The following is a 21462-nucleotide window of genomic DNA, read 5'->3' on the forward strand; positions in this document are numbered from 1 at the left end:
TTGAATATACTGTAGATACCATCACGATTCAAAGCGCTTTAAAGCTTAAATCGTCATCGTCAGCGCTGTAACTCTCCTGGAATCAAGTATATTTTGATATGGATTACGTCGGTTATGTCGATCTTACTTTAGTGGCCAGGTCAGTTCGAAAAGTGAATTGTAATCGAGGTCCAAACAAAGTTCGATGTAAATCTGTAACATCATTAAGTTTTTGTCTAGGTAATTATGTTCGAATGTAATTTCATTAATAAAAATAAGTAATATAATTTACCACCAGACCAGCATTGCTAAATTAATCAAAGTCCACCAATGATATACTTTTTAAATCTGTATAGTTTAAATCTAATTTCAAACAGAATAAACACATTCGCGTCGTAGTCAGTCAGTTGTGTATGAAAAAATGAATGGTGGCTTTGTACGGTTGTCTAAGCCCTAAAGCAATGGCGATCGCTCCGAGAAGTGGTATTAACGGCGCATATTGTGCAGTGGATGTATCAATTGCCTCGCATTGTGATTTCTCATGCAACAAGTGTTAAATGACAAAGTAAAGTTCTCGGAACGGAGAGGGTCATTTAGGTCTTTAATACACACAGGATGTGTACTCGAGACGACGTCTCTGAGCTTTAATTAAGAGTTTCGAACAATCAACAGAATGGAGGCTGAAAACTATTCCGATACAGTACGGGGATGGAGGAAAATTTGAATGTAGAAATTTCACACAAACCATGTAATACAAAAAAACGATTGTTGAAAATCTTAATGTATGTAAAGTTATTTTTTTAATTTTTCATAGTTGCGATACAATTAGCATTTAATTACACTAAAACGTACCAGATTGCAAGTTCCCATATAAAGCGATTGTAATCTGAACCAATATTCCCATCTGAGGTCGAGGACCTAAGAGGACTAACGATAACTTGATGTCTCTAAAATTAGTCTTAACGTTAAACGTGCATATATTTAATTATTTATTTATTTTATTTGCTTTTTCATCAATTAGTACAATAGTTACAATAATATAATATTAAAAAGGTAAATACAAATTCTAAGTGTCACAATTACTTAAAGAAGAACACAGCATGCATCAACATCATAACTTACTATATATATGTAAAACTATATATAACTTCTTATATTTAAATCTACTATAAAAAATTTACGATAAAAAAATGGATGTTTTAACTTAAACATCATTTTTTCTGTCCAGTGCGATCCTTTTGCCCAGAGATGCATTGGACGTGACAATTTCGACATCGTTCGACACTCTTTTGATAATCATCATAAACGTTACACATTTGTGATAATGGGCTGTGTAATTTAAGATTTGTGTGATGCTTTGGTTTACTAAATGAGTGTAAATTATTTGACTGAGGTTATCGGATGTGAACATTAAAAGTAGGCTTGTGTAATAAAATTGAATTAATAATATATAAGTAAACGCGGGTCGAATTGTGACCTTCGCATGTGTGTGTGTGTCCTGCGGAGAGATTGTTAAGAGTTATTTGAATTTAATTCTTTATTAATATATAAAAGTGCAAAGTGTTCGCCTTACTGACTGTAAAGCACAACCTATAAATATGAATATTTTTAAAGGGGTGGCATCACAAAAGTTTTGGCTTTGTCGACTATATCGGTTATTCGTTTCGGTATTTATTCGGTTTTTGCCGCACCCGGATCTAGAAAACATAAAATTGGAATTACACATGAGACAAACATCATTTCCTTAAATCTATTTCGACATACTTGAATGTCTTGAAAGAAAAATAAATGCAAAGGAAGGACAAATTCAAGTATGTCGAAATAGATTTAAGGAAATTATGTTTTTCTCATAGCCAATTATGTTTCCCTAATAATAATAATATCCTACGAAAATAAAACTAAAAATTTTGTATATAATGAAATATTGTGCGTCTGCTCTTATTGATTTCTTTAAGATATACGCGGGTAAAACCGCGGGCACAGCTAGTAAATGAATATGTTTAATACCACATTAGAAAATTTTGTACGCCATTAGTACGCCATAACTAAAGTTCTATAAATATTCGTTTGGCTAAATATTATATGTGAATATATTCAACAGGTGGACCTTATTCGATTGCTGGTTTAAGTCTAAACTAATAAATAAGACTTAATGCATATTACAACTGCCTCGTTAGCTTATAATGCAAACTCTGAGAACATAAGTTGGAATCAGATAAAGAAATCACTGGGTATTTTAAGTCAAGACATTTACACCGTCCGTCCGAGAAGCTACTGTCCTGTGGAAAGCACGTAAAACCGTTAGTCTTGCGTCTGAAATCTTTCAGGTCTTGTCGGATTTAGAATGAGAGATAATAGAGCTTGTGAACGCTCTAAACATGGGTTTGCTCACACATCTTTGAACTACATGTTTTATTCTGCGTATGACTTACCAATTATTTTTAATTTTCAATTTAATAAAGGTCATTGTGGAATTGATTTCATTTATATAAATACTTATATATATATATAACTTCATCAACAGCCAATCATTGTCCACTGCTGAACATAGGCCTCTCCCAAGGCGCACCAAAGCTCCCTGTCCTTTGCCTTCCGCATCCAGTCCGTGCCCGCCACCTTCTTAAGGCCATCGGTCCACCTGGCTGGAGGGCGTCCTACGCCGCGTTTGCCGATCCACGGTCTCCAATCTAGGACTCGTCTGCTCCAACGCCCATCGGTCCTACTACATACGTGACCAGCCCACTGCCACTTCAGCCTGCTAATTTTGCAAGCTATGTCGGTAACTCCGGTTCATTTCCGGATAATCTCATTTCTGATCTTATCATTCAAAGATTATAGCTCGCTCCATAGCACGCTGAGCGACTTTGAATTTGTGGACTAGTCCCGGAGTGATTGTCCACGTTTCGGCACCGTTTGTCATATAATATACATATAACAGGTTATATGTTATATGTAATTAATAAATAAAGCTGTGTTTATCGCGATATTCTTTGGCGACACCTTTAAGCGTTCGAGATATGCTAAACGCTTATATACTTACAAGCTTTTACAAACTAATAAATTAAATAGAATGTAAGTTAATAATAAAATAATATCCGAGAATATTGTTTACTCAATACAAAAATAAACTTTATACAGTAGACTCTTACAAACGATGTCGAAGCGTCATTTAACAATATAATATTAGTACCGAGTTACCATCGGCTCGGTTTGCAGTAAAATAAGTAATTTAAAGCTGCAGTCGTATCTTCAGAGACCGTGGAAATCTCGGTTGTCATTCGTTTCTACCACTTACTTAGCATTTCCTCCATTAAAATTAACGATTTTTGTCATCTGTACCTATAATATTGTATGGAGTACCTACGCATGATCCATTATGTTTTAAAACATGACATTTAAAGTGATTAATGGTCAACGTTAAAAGTATCTGCGGGAACGTATTATAGTTTCGAATATCTCGCCCAAGGAAGGGCGAATTGACTTTGCGGAGAGACAAACTTGGTGTTGCAAGTTTGTCTACTGCGATTTATCGATGTTTCTATCAGGAGCAGTAGTGTATTTTTATAACTCAGAACACGTTTTGTCGACATTAGAACATTTTTTTAATTAAATTAAACCCATTTTTCTTGTTTTAAATGAAATAATAAACTTTTAAATATAACAAGTATATATATTTTTTAATAATAATTAATAAAAGTGTGTACTATAAATTTGAATGAACACCTATATAACACGTATTGACAAGCTAACATAATTTCTGGACATCTATAAAGATAAATTGCGTTTTATTAAAATGAAAGGAATCTTTTAAAACATTTTATATGTATATAAATGACTTCTGCTGTCTGTGTAAATTATGTATACGTGGTATACGTGAATATTAGGGTGATTACAAAACAGTAAAAGGGGTTACGGCATTAGAAGTAATAAAGAGTAGAGTCAACATCCGTTGCCGCACGATTTAAGCTAACTAAATGAAACTAATTATAAAATTTATTATTTAAGTTTTGAAATTCCTTAAAGCTATTCTCTTATTGCAAAAAAATAAAGTAATGAAATTCAATTACAAGCACTTTTGAATGGACATTTTACGCGATATATTGATTTTAAAAGTGAACACGGGCTTTCCACGTATCTAACTAGGAAGATAATGAATGAATGAATTAAAATTTTCTAAGATATCCGATTCAACTGATCCGTTACTTATGGCACATAATTAAGTCGAAATTTACTTATAATACCATAATCTGATATGGTCAAACATCATTGTTATTTTATGGAAATTTAGTTATCTCTATTTTAAGAAAATATATTGGAGCAAATATTACTATTATAGTACTAAATAAATACAAATAAATAATTACAATAAACTTAAAAGGCGATGTTGAGCTAATTTATAGTACACTGCTGTAACTTTAGTAGTAAAGTAATATGTGTCAAGAATGGGAATGGAAATAACGATCTCTCGCTTAGCAACCATTTGGAAGTGACCGCTGCGGTCGACACCGTCATTCTGATCATTGTACCTCCGGAAATAGGTAATCCTCCTGTACATACTGTGACTGTCTATTTGCATATATAATAGATTTACTTACATAATATGTTTAAATATAAACGATATATATTATAAATTTCCTAATCTTTAGTTAGTTAGTAACAGCCTGTAAATGTCCCACTGCTGGGCTAAGGCCTCCTCTCCTTTTTTTGAGGAGAAGGTTTGGAGCTTATTCCACCACGCTGCTCCAATGCGGGTTGGTGGAATACACATGTGGCAGAATTTCGATGATATTAGACACATGCAGGTTTCCTCACGATGTTTTCCTTCACCGAAAAGCACGAGATGAATTATAAACAGAAATTAAGCACATGAAAATTCAGAGGTGCTTGCCCGGGTTTAAACCCACGTTCATCGGTTAAGATTCCCGCGTTCTTACCACTGGGCCATCTCGACTTAATCAACACTACAAGTCCTAATCTTTAATAATATAAAAATATGTATTTTTAAAAAGTCTCAATGACATCAATGACTTTCGGATAATTTTCGTTTCGTTCACTTTTTATATTTGGAATAAAATAAAACTCGCCATGGGCTAAATCTGGACTAGGGTGAGTGAGCAAGCGGTTCGAACACGTTTTTGTGAAAGTAAGCATCGCAACTCAGGTTACCTTAACTTACTTGCTTACTTTTGTGTCTTACAAAAGCAAAACAACAACACATTTGGATAATTTTCCCCGTGACTTTTAGTTGATGGCTTCGTTCAGTCAATACAAAAGAGTGGAACTCTTTGGTGATTGTACCCCGTTCCATCAACTTTCCATCTGATTCTGTTTCCTGAAACTTCCTATGTGTAGTGTATTCTTCGTGCCATAGCATGGACCTTTTTGTTCTTTAATTTGTCATGACAAGATTATCATGTCATTATTATTAAACGGTGTTGTCCGATATGTTCTCTGATCTGTTTGACCTGTAGGCCTAATTTTCGACTATTCCAATGTTTTAATTTAAGTGCTTAAAATCCCATGCAACCTGTAAATAATAATATTACATAAACGGTTTCTACCTCACTTATGATGGATGGAGCAGTTTTCTTTATACCTGCACTTTCAATTTTCTCCATTTCGTTCTTCCGGAACGATTTGTTTGTTAAATGATTACTCTTAAATGAAAGACGTAGTAGGGCGAAAACGTGATATATATCTTGTAATAAGTTCCCAGCCACGATGGTACCAAATAAGCATCCCTACCGTCCATACCCTTCCACTCCATTCCGCAATCACCCGGCTTTCTCCTCGTATGGAATCTTAAATCGAACGATAGGAAATTTTACGTATAAACATAAAACAATGACCATTCTGAGAAGGTCTATCTGTCCTAAGATTTTGACTTGACTAGATTTTTTAGGGGTAGTACCACTACCTTTACCATAACATTACCTCCTATCACACGGAAAACGTGACCATATTGTTGGTGGCCAGCAGATTATCGTTGTCTAATGGAAGACTGCTGTCTGTGCTCGGCAAATTCGCTATAATTTATTTTTGTAATATTTTGAAATATATTTAACTATAATTTATTTTTACCTATAGTTGTTAATACGTCGATCCACGTTAGATTCATCCATAATCGATGTTTACGTAGTGGACAAAGTGTGGAAAACAAATAAACAAACTCACTTTTGTCTTTATGATATTAGTTTCTGATATAGGTGTATCTGACAAATGGGCCATCTGAGATAAGTGGTCACCACCGGCTACAAACATTGGCATTGTTATAAGATATTCCTTACATCGCCAATGAGCTAACAACCTCGAGAACTACGATGTTATGTCCCTTGTGCCTGTAATGTAACTTACATTGTCTCACTTATTCTTCAAACCGAAATAACATGACAATGGCGGTGGTGCGTACCTAGACGGGCTTGCAAAATACCAGGCATTAATACATCAAGTAAATTTGCGTGATTTACAATTAAAAAGGCCGTTTTTTATAAATAAAGTTCAAGCTGCTTATCACGTTCAAGCTTTCGTGTTTTAGTCATTTCTCCATTGGGCTATATCTTCAGACAATACAAATTTCGTCTTAATAGGATCCCCTCAGCTCGTAGCACTCGTCCACAGCGGATGATAGTAGTACTTGTAGTTTGTTTCATTCGTGTCTGCGGGATGTCGTAAATAATAACTCCAAGTTATTATATACGAATTTTATATTTAACAGGTTTCGAAAGGTATTGAAATTCATAAAAACTATGGTTCAAAGTTGATGCATAAATAATTTATATATTTTTTATAATCCCAATCCATAAAACCGGACAAAATTGTTTGTTTACATAAAGTAATAAATTGCGAAATATTTTTTCTTAGTGTTGTGTGTTAGGTTGATAAGTGATAGAATCGGGAATGTTTCGAGTTCAAACGAGGCCAAGCTAAAGTCATTTGATCTACATTCTGTGATCACTCACGTTGTATCGTGTCGGCAAAGGAATAGATTTTAATGCCAACGCCTAATCGGAATATTTAAGAAGAAGTCGGATTCGTAAATATTTCTAAGACTATACATAAAACGTTGAATGATTATATATTTTAACATTATTTAATAATTATTTAAGAATTATTTAATAATTTTGGGGCTCGGCAGCCAAAACCAATCTACTAAAATTACAAACAACACAAAATAAACTCATAAAGACTCGATTTAAATACAACTACTTAACACCTACTATAAAAATTTATAAGGAAACGAAACCAATGAACCTGACTCAAATCTATAGATATGGCACCTGCATTCATATTGGAAAAAACCTTACAAAAGATATACAACAAGATTCTTCTTAAAATTCAATTGATTGAAAATGTACCAGAGAATACTGTTAATGTACACTTATTGTAATCAATTGTACATTTTACATATGACAATAATCATCTAATATTAAATTAGTTGATTTATATATGTATATTTATAAGCATTATAGTAAATAAATACACACAATATATATTTTGCATTGCCTGTCTATATAATGAACACAATCGCACACCAAAATTTAAAAATATAAAATTTAAAAACATCAGATGAGTCTAATGTGTCACCTCCCTTACTTGTCATTACTTTGTATACGCACAATATTTATTCATATTTTATGTTTTCTTTTTACTGGACCACCCTACTTCACGTCACAAGCTACTCGTACTTGCTGGCGCTGCACCGATATATTATGATATTATTAGGTTATTGTAACATTCATTGTTTCACTGTGTACGCCTATTCGATTTAAACAATTTTTTATTCTTATTGTTCTGTAATTTTCTCTGTAAATGATTTGAATGTAAATCTTTTGAGAAAAGAAATGTCTTTAACCGTATTTATTTAGCTAAACTTAGAAGTGCTGAGGGAATATAAAATTATAAACTAATACAGTCCCGAGTTTTATACATTTAACTGTCTTTCATGAACTTAGCAATGATTCGAACTTAGTAATTATGATAATACTTTAGAAAATTTAATTCTTAATATTAGCTAAATTAGCTTTTTTGGAGTAATCTATAGACAACGACGCCGCGCTGTACTGTGTCCACGCTAACTTACTTAGTCATTCATTGCTCAACACGTGAACTTCAAACCATATAGTCAAGAAAATATACAAAAAACACAAAAAAGTAGCCGCCGAAGGCGAGGAAAAACTAGACATCCGTAATTAGCTTACACAAAATAAAACAACGTCATGCACGTTATAAAAGTATATGAAATTTCCAACGTACTAAAACAATTGTCATTTTATATGTTTATAACATTCGAACAGTGTCATTATTCGGTGCGGATTTGAATCGTATGCACCTCTATTAGGAATCGCATTTGTTTAGGACGTATAATTATTACGAACCCGGCGTAATTGCCAGCTCGCACCGGGACCTTTAAAAAAAATAGTGTTCAGTTCGCTCGTGCGCTCTAGGGCTTTAGTTCTCGTTTTCCCGGACGCTAGCCGCCCAGCCCGGCCGCCCGCAGGCTCCGTCCTGTAGACAAGCCTCATCTGTCATATATCACAGAGCGCTGCTCGCAGACGGTCGCCTGTCGGCGCTCGGCAAAGTACCGCGCCTCGTAGCTGGCTGCCATAGTCGTGTATGTTATTTATTGTGCTCGTATTGCGTCGGTCTATTTTAATATTTCATTCAATTATTATTTATTATAAAAACATTGAAAAAGTGTCATTTTAAAACCAGTTAATAATAATTTAGGCTTTATTTTTATTTTATTTAAAGTTTTTTTTTCAAAATTTAGATTAAAAATGCTGTCAATTTCGTTTTATTTTCAAATAAACATTTTTAATTAATATATAATAAAAAGCCATGATGCTAAAACGCAGTTTTATTTGTATAAAATCAGAAATTAAAGTAAATCCTACACGCAAATTAATATGCAAACGAAGTGAAATATTAAGTAAAAGTGGTTTTTTTGTTTGTATATTTGATAATTCGATAAATTATTTTGTTTTATTTCTTTAATAAAATTTCTAAGTAAAATTAAAGTTCAAGTAATCGAACAAGTTCAGCGTTAAAAAGTGCCAAGTTCTGAGGGATTGTGGTGTTACAGGTGATATCCACTGATATCGGCCAGGAGTTTCAACAACCTGGCTGTTACTCGGTTCCGCTGTGAAATCGTTCGTAGCAGTTCTTTGCATAGCGGCCACCGCGGAGAAGAGCCACGTGTGGCCCTGCGTACAACCGGGGGCGGGCGCTTTGCGCCGCCCCGCATCTGCATCCGTGAGTACTACCATATTCTATCAAATTAAATTTTCGAGTCAAATCTATATGAAAGCTTTGCTTAACGAAGACCGACTCCCGTCGTCTGAATTGACTTTGTTGTCATTTCCTTTTTTAACTTTTATTTTGTTATTAACATCATTCCATCCCCTTTGTTTTATTGTAATTTTCAATATGAAACGAAAAAAATACAGAGAAATGGCACTCATAATATAAGTAAGCATTCGAATTTCCGCAATCGCCTAATAAACAAAAGCACGTGGTGCGAAAGTGTTTGTACATGTTGCGTGCCGGCGTTTGTGCTCGCCTCTAACGCCGCCGACGACGAACTGATTTAACTTATGTTTGTATTCGATGCGAAAGTTTTAATTTGTGACATAAATGTTGTATGCTTTGCACATATATCGCTGCAATCCCTGTTAAATATCTTTGACCATATCAAAGCTGAAGTGAAGTGAAGGTTATATTGTAATTCATTATATCCGTGTTATATAATTATAGTCACATAATAATCTTCACTCAATTTCAAAACTACATTCGCTCCGTTCCACCGGTTTGCTCGTCGAACGACATTATTCAGATTTTATAAAAACCCCTATGTTATCGTCAAAAAATAATTTGTTAAAAAATAATTAGATAATAAAATAATTGAATGAAATATTACATAGACCGACGCGAAACGAGCACAATAAATAACATACACGAATTTATTCGAAAAAGAATTTGTTGATATCGAATAAGTAAAAGTAATAGTTAATCGAAGCAAAATATTTTGCGACGCATTTGATTTGTGATATTCGTATGTTATTAAAGCAGGTCACAGATATGCTGAGCGATGTGCGTTTGCGTTTGTCTCGAAATAATTACGACTGAGACAATAACGCTCTGTGTTATGTATTACTTTTATGTTTATATCATATTTTGAACCGCCACGCTATCGCGAATGCAATAGATAATTTTATGGGTAGTTAAGTTAGTTAGTTTAGTTTATTTAACGATTGAACTTAAACAGTAACAAGGGCTTTGTGATGCATTCGGTGATAGGGAGTCGGGTAACACGCTGTGGGCGGAGTGGGAGGTGGCGAGCGGTGCCCGAGGGGTGGGGGCTTGTGGGCCGCGGCGGGGTGGGCGGGCGGCGGTGGCCGGTAGGCGAGCCGTTTCTGAACGCACCCAGTCCGTTTATTGCGTGCATTTTATAAAACATTTTAAGTCCCGTTCACTTTATAATTTTTTTGTTTCTTCTATATCACTTAACTTACATTCGTATAAATGTTACTGTTTCGTATGAGAGATATTTTACTTATTTAAAAGATACACGCAAAGCGAATTCATTTCATACAACTTTTTATTATGCCTTTAACTATTTTTTTATTATTAAATTTTTATTTCCGTTACAATTTTATAAACATTTATTATTTGAACGATTTATTTATTTTTCTTTTTTTTCTTTTTCTTTAGCTTTTTGACGAGGCTGAGGCCTATACGTTAATAGGTGAACTTTTGGTCCAGATACCTGCCAGATGATTTATTGACGTTGGGCTGTAAGCATGATGTAGAGTCGAAAGACTTCGAGCCGCTGCCGTTCGCATCAGACGATTGTTTAGATGACTTTCCACCCGACCATCTGTTCCTGTTGACCAAGTGAGTACGTGGCGCTGGCCACCACTCTTACAAAACTGTACATTGGTATTGTCTGCATGTTTGTATGGATATTTAGCTTTCACCCTCTACCCGTCATTGTTTGTGTTAATAGATGTATAAATACGTTCATATTTATCGACACATTGTCGTAAAGTGAACACGTCGCATAAACGCGAGGAAACATATTCATCGTTGTGTTTTGTGAATATTTTTACGAAGAAAAGGCGGAAACGGTTCGTGTTTCGAAACGCGCTCCGATCACTGAGGGATTTGATAGACGTCAAAGGGCTGCGTCTTTTTTCTCGTGGTACAGCCGTGTTGCGTTGCAACTTTTGCACGGGGAATGTATCCAAAATAATCATTAACAGAATTTTTATATGTTATCTAAACTTTTTTTTTAGAATATTTATAGAATAAAACTAAATTGTTTGTATATTAAAATATGTAATTATGTAGGTTGTAATGATATAAACATCAATCAAATATAAATATCAACCAGGGCTCTCCTTCTCTAATCCCACAAACAGACTATCTAAAACGAAAAACGTAAATCGTTCAACCTTCCATCGGCTGCTCGCCGTGGAATCTTCCCCTGTGACGAAAACCCTTTAAATAAAACCACGGTAGCATGGATCAAACGTAATGAAAAATCACTAACATATTGCTACTTACAATGTCAGGACCTAATCGTCATACGACTGCTTATTCGAACTAAAAAAATCAACGTACAAAATAGTTTTTTTTTGTATAGAATAGGAAGGCAGACGAGCATATGGGCCACCTGATGATAAGTGGTCACCAACGCCCATATAAATTGGCGTTGTAAGAAATGTTAACCATCGCTTACATCACTAATGCGCCACCAACCTTGGTAACTAAGATGTTATGTCATGAAACAGCAAGCGAGTACGAAATACTCGATTATACAAAACTGTCGACAAACCATTGGAAGCCACGCACAAGAACGTTATACTAATAGACTCGACTTTAATATTGTAATTTCCAAAAAGAGACAATACGGATATTTCAGAAGGAGCAAAATAGAAAATTGGCATGGAGATCTTTGAGTGGTTGAAAAAATAATGGTCTTGGCCATATTTTGTCCAAGTAACCGAGAATATTCCAAAATATTGGAACTATGAATGAATTACCTGTCTGACCCCGTTTTGTGCAATATGGTTGAAATGTGACGATCATTGTTGAAGATGTCGGAAAATATCATGTGATTGCGTGCGCCGCGTACGCCAACGCCAATAGATGTGCTATGTACTTGTTTCTTTGTTTATTTATTGTGTGATTTTAATTGTTTTATTATTTATTTATTTTTTTGCTTTTTTTTAATGTAATCTTGGGCTAACAGATAGGATAGCCTGTTAGCCTGGTGGACTAACTGACTATTACAGCCCATGGAAATTAAGGCGTGGAGGTGCGTGGCCGGCTTTTAAGAAATGAAAAGGCTGTGTTTATGTAGACTCCCAAGTCATATCGATTCGGCAAAAGCGCTATAGAAAGCTATGCTCAAAGACTAAAGGTTACGTTTCGAGGCTTACGAACCGGTGATGGACCTTAAAAGTAACCCTAAGGAGAGTCCGACAATGTTCAAAAGACCAACGAGGTACTGTTAATCGTGCGCGCAACTGGTAACAATCTGCAGACCCGCAACAGTATTTCTCACGCTGTTATTGTCGTATCGCGGCAGAGCGAAGCTTTATTTTCTATTCAGACGCATTAAACTAGAAGAAATAAGAAATGTGGAAAAGCATAGTTGTATTATTTAATCGTATCTCCGATGTGCACACGTACGTTATACTATTTTATATTTAAAAAATAATAATTCGGTGTAAATATAAAAATTAAAGACAAAAGTAAACCAAGGCGCGCACATGTCCTTGGACAAGGGTATAATAATATAAGGGAAGTCCACGGACACGATGGGAAGATGAAATTAAAAGAAGAGCTGGCCCATCTGACGCCAAACGGCACAAGACATGCAATGGGAACAATACACAAATCTTTGAAGGAGGCCTTAGCCCTGCACTTGTTGCATAAGAAAACCAAAATAGCAATTAAGTTGACTAACCAAATGACACCCTGAATAGAAATAAGATAATCCTTTAATAGGCTTTTTATTTATTTATTTATTATATGTAGATTCAATTTTAGTAATATTATTTTTAGTGTATTTTCTATTAATTTGAACTATAATAAATATATCATATATTTTCTTATGAATTCAAATCGATATAAACTGTGAGAGTTCTTTTACAATTAAGAGAAAATTATAAAGCAAAACAGATTCAGATTAATATTAATAGAGGAATTGAAACGTAATAATAGTGTAGTGTAGTTAATATCTATTCGAGTTTTTAACTAGTACGAGTAAGTTGATTTCAATCCGAAGTTTTATTTATTTATAAATTAATTTCCTTATCGTTATATTCCTTGAAAGGCAAACATACATATGAGAACTTTGTTCTATTAGAAAAAGGATTTTTTATGCGGCTACGACTACGGATTACTAAATTATTTATTTTTATTGGTTGGGTATTGAGACAGCGCGTCGGCTGTACCGGCAGGGAGTGATCCTACAACAGTAATCTTTTTTAACCTAAAATAAAAATCTTAACTATTTTCCCATTTTTTTAAACTTGACGTGTATTTAACTCAACATCATTGGTCCGCGTCGGCACACAGGAAATCTCTGTCGCTCTTAAGAGGTCATATAGAAACCCACCGATAGAAAACATTTTTTTATAGTTTTTGATAAAATTCCATTTATTTAGACTTGACGTAATATTTATCTGTCAATATGTTAATTTCGCGTCTACATAGATTTAAAAATTGCTGGTTCCATCCAAGTGCAGAAGTACGACACTCATACCGTAGAAACCGAGAAAAAAATACCTACCGAATGAATTTATAATAAACGGAAAACAATAAATAAATATGGATTGAAATAAATCAAGTCAAGATTTATAATGTGGTTAGTATTCATAATTAATGTTCAGTTCTGCTTTGATACCCAAACGTAACCTAAGCAAATTTTTCCAAAAAATATAAAATTATTCATTTTGTTAACGTTTTTTGTATCTGTATGCAGAAAGCATTCAAATTTGTTTTTATTTCTAATATTAATAGTATATATGTATGAATATTTTTGTATTTTCTTCACTATGTTATATATTCGACGCTAATATTATAAAGAGTTAAAATAAGATTTTTTTGTATGTTTGTTTATAAAGGATGACCTCGAAAACAACTAAACCTATTTAAAAAAAATCTTTTACGTGCAGAAAGCTACGTTATCAGCGAGTAACGTAGCCTTCAAATATTAGAGAAACCTACGAAAATTGCAATAATGTAACTCAAGGTGTCATTTTTTTCCTATAAAAGTCATTATTTGGCGAGCGCTGCGAAAACTATTGATGAGGCCTAAATTAATGTCTTGCATGTTTATAGTGATTATTACTACCTACAATATAGTCCGCGAAGCTATATTTCTAATTATTATAGTTAAACCACAATAATTGTTTTTTTGTTAAAATATTTCAATAACATCTCGGGTAGAATCGAAAGATGACGTTCTTATCGAGATATTAATCCTCATGCAATCGAATAGCTTCATAATAAATGTTGATTATATACATGTATAATTATATACCTTTAAATTATTGGAATTGGAACTTTGATTTGACTGATATAATAACGCAACAAGTAAGAAAAATGTCGCGGTGTGAGCGAACCACGAATAGGGAGTGACAACAGTACGCTTTAGTCTATTATTTACATACACTTTTTATTATTTGTTAACTAGAAACAGTCGAATAGAACGTTTTTAATTTTTAATATTTTAGAACGAAGATTTTTACGCGGCTTATAGTAGTAGAGTGAAATGGCAGTAATCTTTATTACTGAGATAGTAGATAGTAGATAGTGCGCGCGATAATAGATGGCGTTATAATGTATAGATTTGATTTTATATTCACGTAAATTTCAGAATACGGAAAAATTTAATGTGAAAACCATTCAAATTTAAAAAAATACTTAATAAGAGAAAAGGAAGTCATGGATAAATGTATAATGTTTTTGAAGTTTTATAAAATTCTATCGAACGTTGTAATGGCACGGTTATACTCAATAACTGTATATCGTTCGTTCATAGATGGAGCTCCAAGCAATAACAATTATCTTTTTTTTACATTTTAGTACTTTGCTGAAAAAAAAACGTTTACTAGTAAATTTAAAAGAATATATTTGTCGAGTAGATCATCATTAATCAAGCTGTTAATATTTAACTTATAGTGTACGCTGTTTTGTTTGTTTGAATCTTACAAATACTATTTTGATGTTTAATTTATTGTTAAAATATTTAATTTACTGTGACGATATTGAAAATAAAATCCGTTTCTGAATCAAATTTAATAAGTAAAACTTAGTTCCATTTGAATTCTATAAGAAGCGCCACCGATGAACAGAGTTAAAATATTATTAATCGTTATATTACTTTTTTATATAATTAGTCAGCGTTATATATAAAGTTACAGAGAAGATTATCAAATACATAGAAACAACTAGTCGACGTAGTAAACCAAAGTCGTCAAATTATTTAAACCAGCGGTACTCCACCTGCGGCCCGCCGGCCTTTTGTGGTCGGCCCACTTGATGTTACTTTATGGTTTACGAATTTATTTCTCAAAAAAAGAATACAATTCTCTTTAAATATTTGACGAAACAAGATTAACATACTTAAATATTATATATACAACATACGGACGGTATACAAAAATAAAGAACAACTAATTATAATCTTTACTTAAAATAATGTGGTAATGGTAAAAAATACTTTATTTTAAACTGTTTTAAATTTCAAAGGTTTTTATTAACATCGTTCGAAAATTCCGTTTACAGTTGTTTCATATAATTGTAAGACTCCCGAAACCTAAAAAACCATTACCTAAATACTTTGATTGCGGCCCGCGACACCTATAAAGAAAAGGTTCAGTATTGTTGATTTTAACCATCCATTTTGCCCAAAGAGTTGAGTTCATTCAAACCGTCATTAAAATAGAAACAATCAAAGCGCCAGTAGTTTCTAAGCATCCAAAGTATTCAGAAATATGGAACACACTCTGAAAACGAACCTTATCGGAATACATTTTAAGTACACATCACATCGTTGGGTATTTATGACATATTGTAATATTTCTGACAGCAAAAAATCGGTTGACTTTAAAAGTGGGTACAGCTAGTTAGTATTTTATGGTGTGCTGTAGAGTCCTCGATGGTGGGCACCAGACGTCTTTCAATTTCAAATTACATTTTAGTGACGGTTTAAATGAACTCATATATTTGACGATTTTCGCGCTACGATATTTTTTGGGCAAAATTGATATTTTTTTAATAATTTGACTACACTGTTTGTTAGTGATCACTAGCTGTTTCTATGTATTTGATAATCTTGTCTGTTACGTTACATAGGAAGCTGATAAATCATCTCGAGTTATGTAAAATAAAAAAATGAAATATGAAACGATATTTCAAAAAGTATTTAGCAGTAATTTAATTTGTCTGTTTTAATAGAAGTTGTTAGTTTCTAATTAAGCGAAAGTCGTTTTAAATCAATTGTAAAGCAAAATAGACGCGTTTGCATCACTGGAATTGTAAAAGGACGACCTGTGTTATCGTAAAAAAATTAACTTAGTGAAGTTGACTTTTTTATATATAACTAATTAATAAAAAATGTTTAGCGGAATTTATTAATTTAAATCGTTACTTAACATTTTTGCATTAAATAAATAATAATAAATAACAAAACATACAAAAATAACGTAAAATATACACACGAGCGAATAAAGTATGGCAGTGGAGAGGACCGCGTAATCTTAATCGTTTAAATTGAGCTATCTATAGGGCCGTTTACATTTTCACACTAAATAAAGTCTTGGGCGGTCGTCGTTGACCCTTCCGGTACAAGAAATTACCGTCCATACTCAGTTTTTTCTCACTATTCAAAATGTATTATAATGTTGAATCAAAGTACAGATTTTTGTTTTAAGTTCATATCTCTCTACGTGCGAGTGAGACGACAGACGACGAGATTACAGAGGAATGTTTTTACGTTTATATAATATATTTATACTCATGTTTTGTTTTTATTAAACCCCATACATTTAATTTGTAACAAGCAGGTAGGTTCAAAATTAATTGATCATTTAATATTGCTTTAGTTGACCTATGATCAATGTTAACAAAAATTGTTATCGGTTACGATTGTGATAATTAGTGTGATTTGAAAATAATTATAGGATCAAACGTAACTATGTGACCGAGGGAAGCGGCTTCGACCGTTTACGGTCACTCACACCTTTACTTTTACTTTAACGAATGTCGTATCTTCGCACGGTCTCACAGGTGCGGCCGATCCTCTAAAATGTTTTAAAATTGTTGCCCGACCTGGTGGCGATGCATATATCACGTAATGATCGATAACTTGTATTAATTATTGGATACTTGCATGCACTTTATCATTCGCATGGTATATTGAATATTAGTTTTGTGTCTCGATGTTGTGTTTATATGTTGTTATCAATGTTTTTTTTTAATTTCATGTATTTATGTATAGTTAAATTAAAAAAAAAAACAGTTTTTTACGGCCTCATTAGAATATTTCGAGGATTATCTATATTTACCGAGTTGGAAATAGTTATCATAAGATATTAGAACCGGAGCGAAAGAGGCTTCTTGATGCACGTAATTAGTGATATTCTATCCTCCAGTCATCCTTGTCCAGAACAACCAAAAGGGAACATAGTATACATCCCGAGGGGTTCGTTTCGGATTTACATACATTTTTAGAATTAGACACAGTAAAGGAGAGATGACGGATCTGATTCGAGCAACCCTGCATTCAATTGAATACTAAATGAGTACTTACGGAGAATGTAGGTAACACCGTTTGGAAGGATGCTCAAGACTGAACAGGTCAAGTTTATGAAAACATGATGCCTTCTTGTGTCTGTCACAAGTAAATGGGATGGATTGCAACTGTCAATTACTATTGAGTGCTTTCGATCCGAGATGAGAAAATACATTAAAGTCCTCCTGGATTATGAGGCATCTGATTTGTTCGATCGCCAACTATCAGGCACATTTATATTTATAGAACATATTTGTCACTGGCAATAATAAAGTATACATAAAAAACCTGTTTTAATTGTTGCTACAAATGGTTGGCCATGGTAGTCCTTTCAAAGCCCCGGCTAGCGACGAGCTGGCGAGTATGATTTCTATTTGATTTGCTCATGTTGCAGACATTATTAATTACGATAATAGTACCAAAATAAACAATAAAGATCGCGTCTGCCACCATGGTGGCACTACATTGTTCTAATGGCATTGCGAAAGCTAAATAGATAGTCTGCCTATAGGTTCTCTCTGCGTTGTCAATTTACATCGCTTCAAAAATTATAATAAGAGTACGTTTTATAATTTACCCATGTCTGCGTATACTTTTGTCTGAAAATCGGACATTTAAAAAGTTCGAACAATTTTTGAAAAAATTACACTTGCGCCAATTATTAAGCAAAAATCTACGGCTAAAAATAGCAATATTTAATGTCAGAGGTCTTTCTACTATATTTGTACAGCGCAGTGAGCCAAATGTCTGCTATTTTTCTCGATTTCCATTAGTTATGACAAATCAAAGTGAATTCTAACAACCGCGAGCAAATTACTTAGTAGAGCATTTTTTTTAATTATCTCAACTACGTCCTGCCGAAATGCAGAACCGTGGCTTTTTTTATTTTTCGCATGATTTTGGCTATCAGCCATTAGCAAATAATTTAAAACTTTTTTTAAATTTTACAAATAAGAAGCTTTGTAACTCAGTAGCAGCGACACAGGGCTCTCACTAACTGAACTAAATTGATTATTTTTTGATCTGAACCCTAATCTTTATTAAAATTGTAATATGAGTTAATCATACAAAAATGCTCGCAGCTCTATGCTAGCCCTAGGTTATCTTGAAAATTTAGATTTTAATATAAATACATTGTAATCACAATTAGAACATTTAAACAGTCACGTTTTGACCGTTTTAAAAACCTCGTGTTTTTTATATAACATAGATTTTTTTAAAAATTATTCTTAAAAATTTAACAAATAAATAACATTTATCATACCAGTGTACATAAGTTACAATTTTTATGTTTTTTCTAATTTTATTATTTTTTTAATTATTTGTGGTGCCGTGGGATGAGAAGAAGATGACTACAATAAATGTTTTGAATGAAACCAAATAACAAGTAGAATTACAACAAAAAATAACACCGCTTACACCAATATATCCATACAATACAAACAAACAATACCTTCCACAGAGGTCAATTCAATGAAGTATTTCTGGCGTAAAAATAACTAAAAGTTGTTTGTTCCTATTTTTAGAATTCTGGAACTGACCACGATGAGTACGGGTGAAGATGAACCATCGTCTGGTTTAAATGGAAGGTTGAGACCGAGAAAATCTACCATCCCCAGTCCATTAACAACCACGAATATACGCAAACCGGACTCCAAATCTGCTCAGGACAAACCTAAAAAAACTACTACCCCGTCCAAAGTTTCTCCAAATAAACTTGATGATCTCACTGACAAGTCTGATTCACCTGCTCCGCAAATTCTTTGCAATTACTGCGATAAGTCTTTTTCTTCTAAACAAGCTGTCTCTAAACATATTCGACGCATTCATATTTTAAGTTCAAAGCAAGATAATGTCATTAACTGCTTGTTTTGTAACCACTCGGAAACTGACTCTAACGAAATTATTCGGCACATGGTCGATAATCATCCAAATCAATATTTCGCATGTTATGATTGTCACACTAGATTTCCTTCTACTTCAGAACTAGCAGAGCATAAGCTTAACGTATGTGAAAATCCTAAACTACCATATCGTAATAAGTTGCGTCAGAAAACTACGCCAAGAAAGAGCCAAAATGTTCGGAACATTAATGATAGAGAATTTGAAAATGATGAAAAAAATTATTCAGGACATGCTTTTAACGGTATCGTTATATCATGTGAACTTAAGCCTACACATCCTCACGATCCAATCGATATTGAAGATAACATCACGACGAATTTAATACTGCCACCGGGAAAAAGTTTGGGTAGCGTCAACGTTATCGAAAAGAATGCAATTATCGTTCTAGATGATTTGCAGTGGAACAAGAGGATACCCCCCAATTTCTCTTTTCATAACACAGATGCTGATCAAATACTATCTAGACTGGGAGTAGTCCACAGATCACCGAGGACAGGAGAAAATACTAAAAAAGACTGGTTAAAGCATATTGATGATTCAAATCAAAAATTTGAAAAATGTTTTGATACCAGTTTCTACTCAAAGGTAGCTAGCAATGTTCAAGAGAATTTAGCTAAGTTTCTCGATGGTTCTTTTAACTTTAACCCGGACGCGGAAAACACTATTAAAACTAGAAAAGCAAAAAATAGTGTTGCTATTAATACAGTAGAAGGATTTCCTATTTTGTTGGCTTCTGATCAGTTCTCTAGGAACGTTTTTGACGGCTATATGCCAAGAAGCATTGCACCAAAGCATAAATGGAAATGGGACAATCTTGAAAGTGACAAAAACTTAATGAGTCCCGAACAAATAAAGCGCGACTCTCACACTAACAATTGCATTATTACGTTGGTTTCCAGCTTAGACATATGGACTCAACTTTGTATGCGACGTAAATTTGAAGAAAAATTTACCACCTCACCCGTAGAAAAAGGAATCGAAAAACAAAGCATTATTGGAAATGAATTGAAAGAAATATTAGAGAGCAGAGAACTTCCAACTTCATCTTCTCAGGTAGTCAACTATACTAGCCCGACATTCCGCACTCATGATAGCTTAGACTTTCCTGCTTCTCTCGGCTTAGTACCAAATGTACCGAACTTTGATATAAAGCCAGCGGTTCTAAGCGGAGAGTGGGTGAGGCCGCGTTGCTATGTTTGTTGTGCTTGTGGAGCGCAAACTCATGACTCTAGAGCTCTCTCGTCTCATATTTCTACTCAACATGCTAATGCGCAAATACAACATTATGAAATAGTTGGTGAAGTTCTATTAAATTCGGATATCTTAAAGCATTTGTATGTACCTCCGAGTCAGCTCAATAACAGAACTCGACCTCTTCGAGGATTTAGAGAGTGTACAAAATGTAGAAAAGGAGTATCCTTGGAAGATCTGCATCAGCATATGCTAGACTGTGCTGGTGACACACCAACTGTGCGAAGAAAATGTAGATATCGTCCATTTGGTGTTCGAAAACGTCGTCCTCGTCTTCCGGATAATACTATACGACAAGAAATGCGTAAAGATATTCCTCATTCTCGGCATAACAGGAAATCACATATGAGACCTAGACCTAAAGTCAGAACTGAAGTTGGAGACGGTAAGTTTTGTTTGTTAAGTTATAGTAATATAAAGTGTTTTTTTTTTTACTTTATATTAATATGTTCAAATTTCAATGAGCTGAGATGGCTCAGTGGTTTGGGCGCTTGATATATCAAGATACATACGACACT

The 21462-nt window shown here is 33.8% G+C and overlaps 1 protein-coding gene across 1 annotated transcript in view; it reads left to right on the top strand.

Moving 5' to 3' along the window:
* LOC126780221 (uncharacterized) overlaps positions 1–21462 on the top strand; it is a 47851-nt gene that overhangs the window by 13007 nt on the left and 13382 nt on the right. Inside the window, exons 2-4 of the mRNA XM_050504503.1 lie at positions 9062–9231; positions 10690–10872; positions 19315–21329. Of these exons, the coding sequence (XP_050360460.1) occupies positions 19334–21329 (1996 nt within the window). The 5' untranslated portion in view covers positions 9062–9231; positions 10690–10872; positions 19315–19333. The remainder of the gene's footprint in view (positions 1–9061; positions 9232–10689; positions 10873–19314; positions 21330–21462) is intronic.

This window comes from Nymphalis io, chromosome Z (genome assembly GCF_905147045.1).
Source record: "Nymphalis io chromosome Z, ilAglIoxx1.1, whole genome shotgun sequence".
In the NCBI taxonomy this organism is placed as follows: Eukaryota; Metazoa; Arthropoda; class Insecta; order Lepidoptera; family Nymphalidae; genus Nymphalis; species Nymphalis io.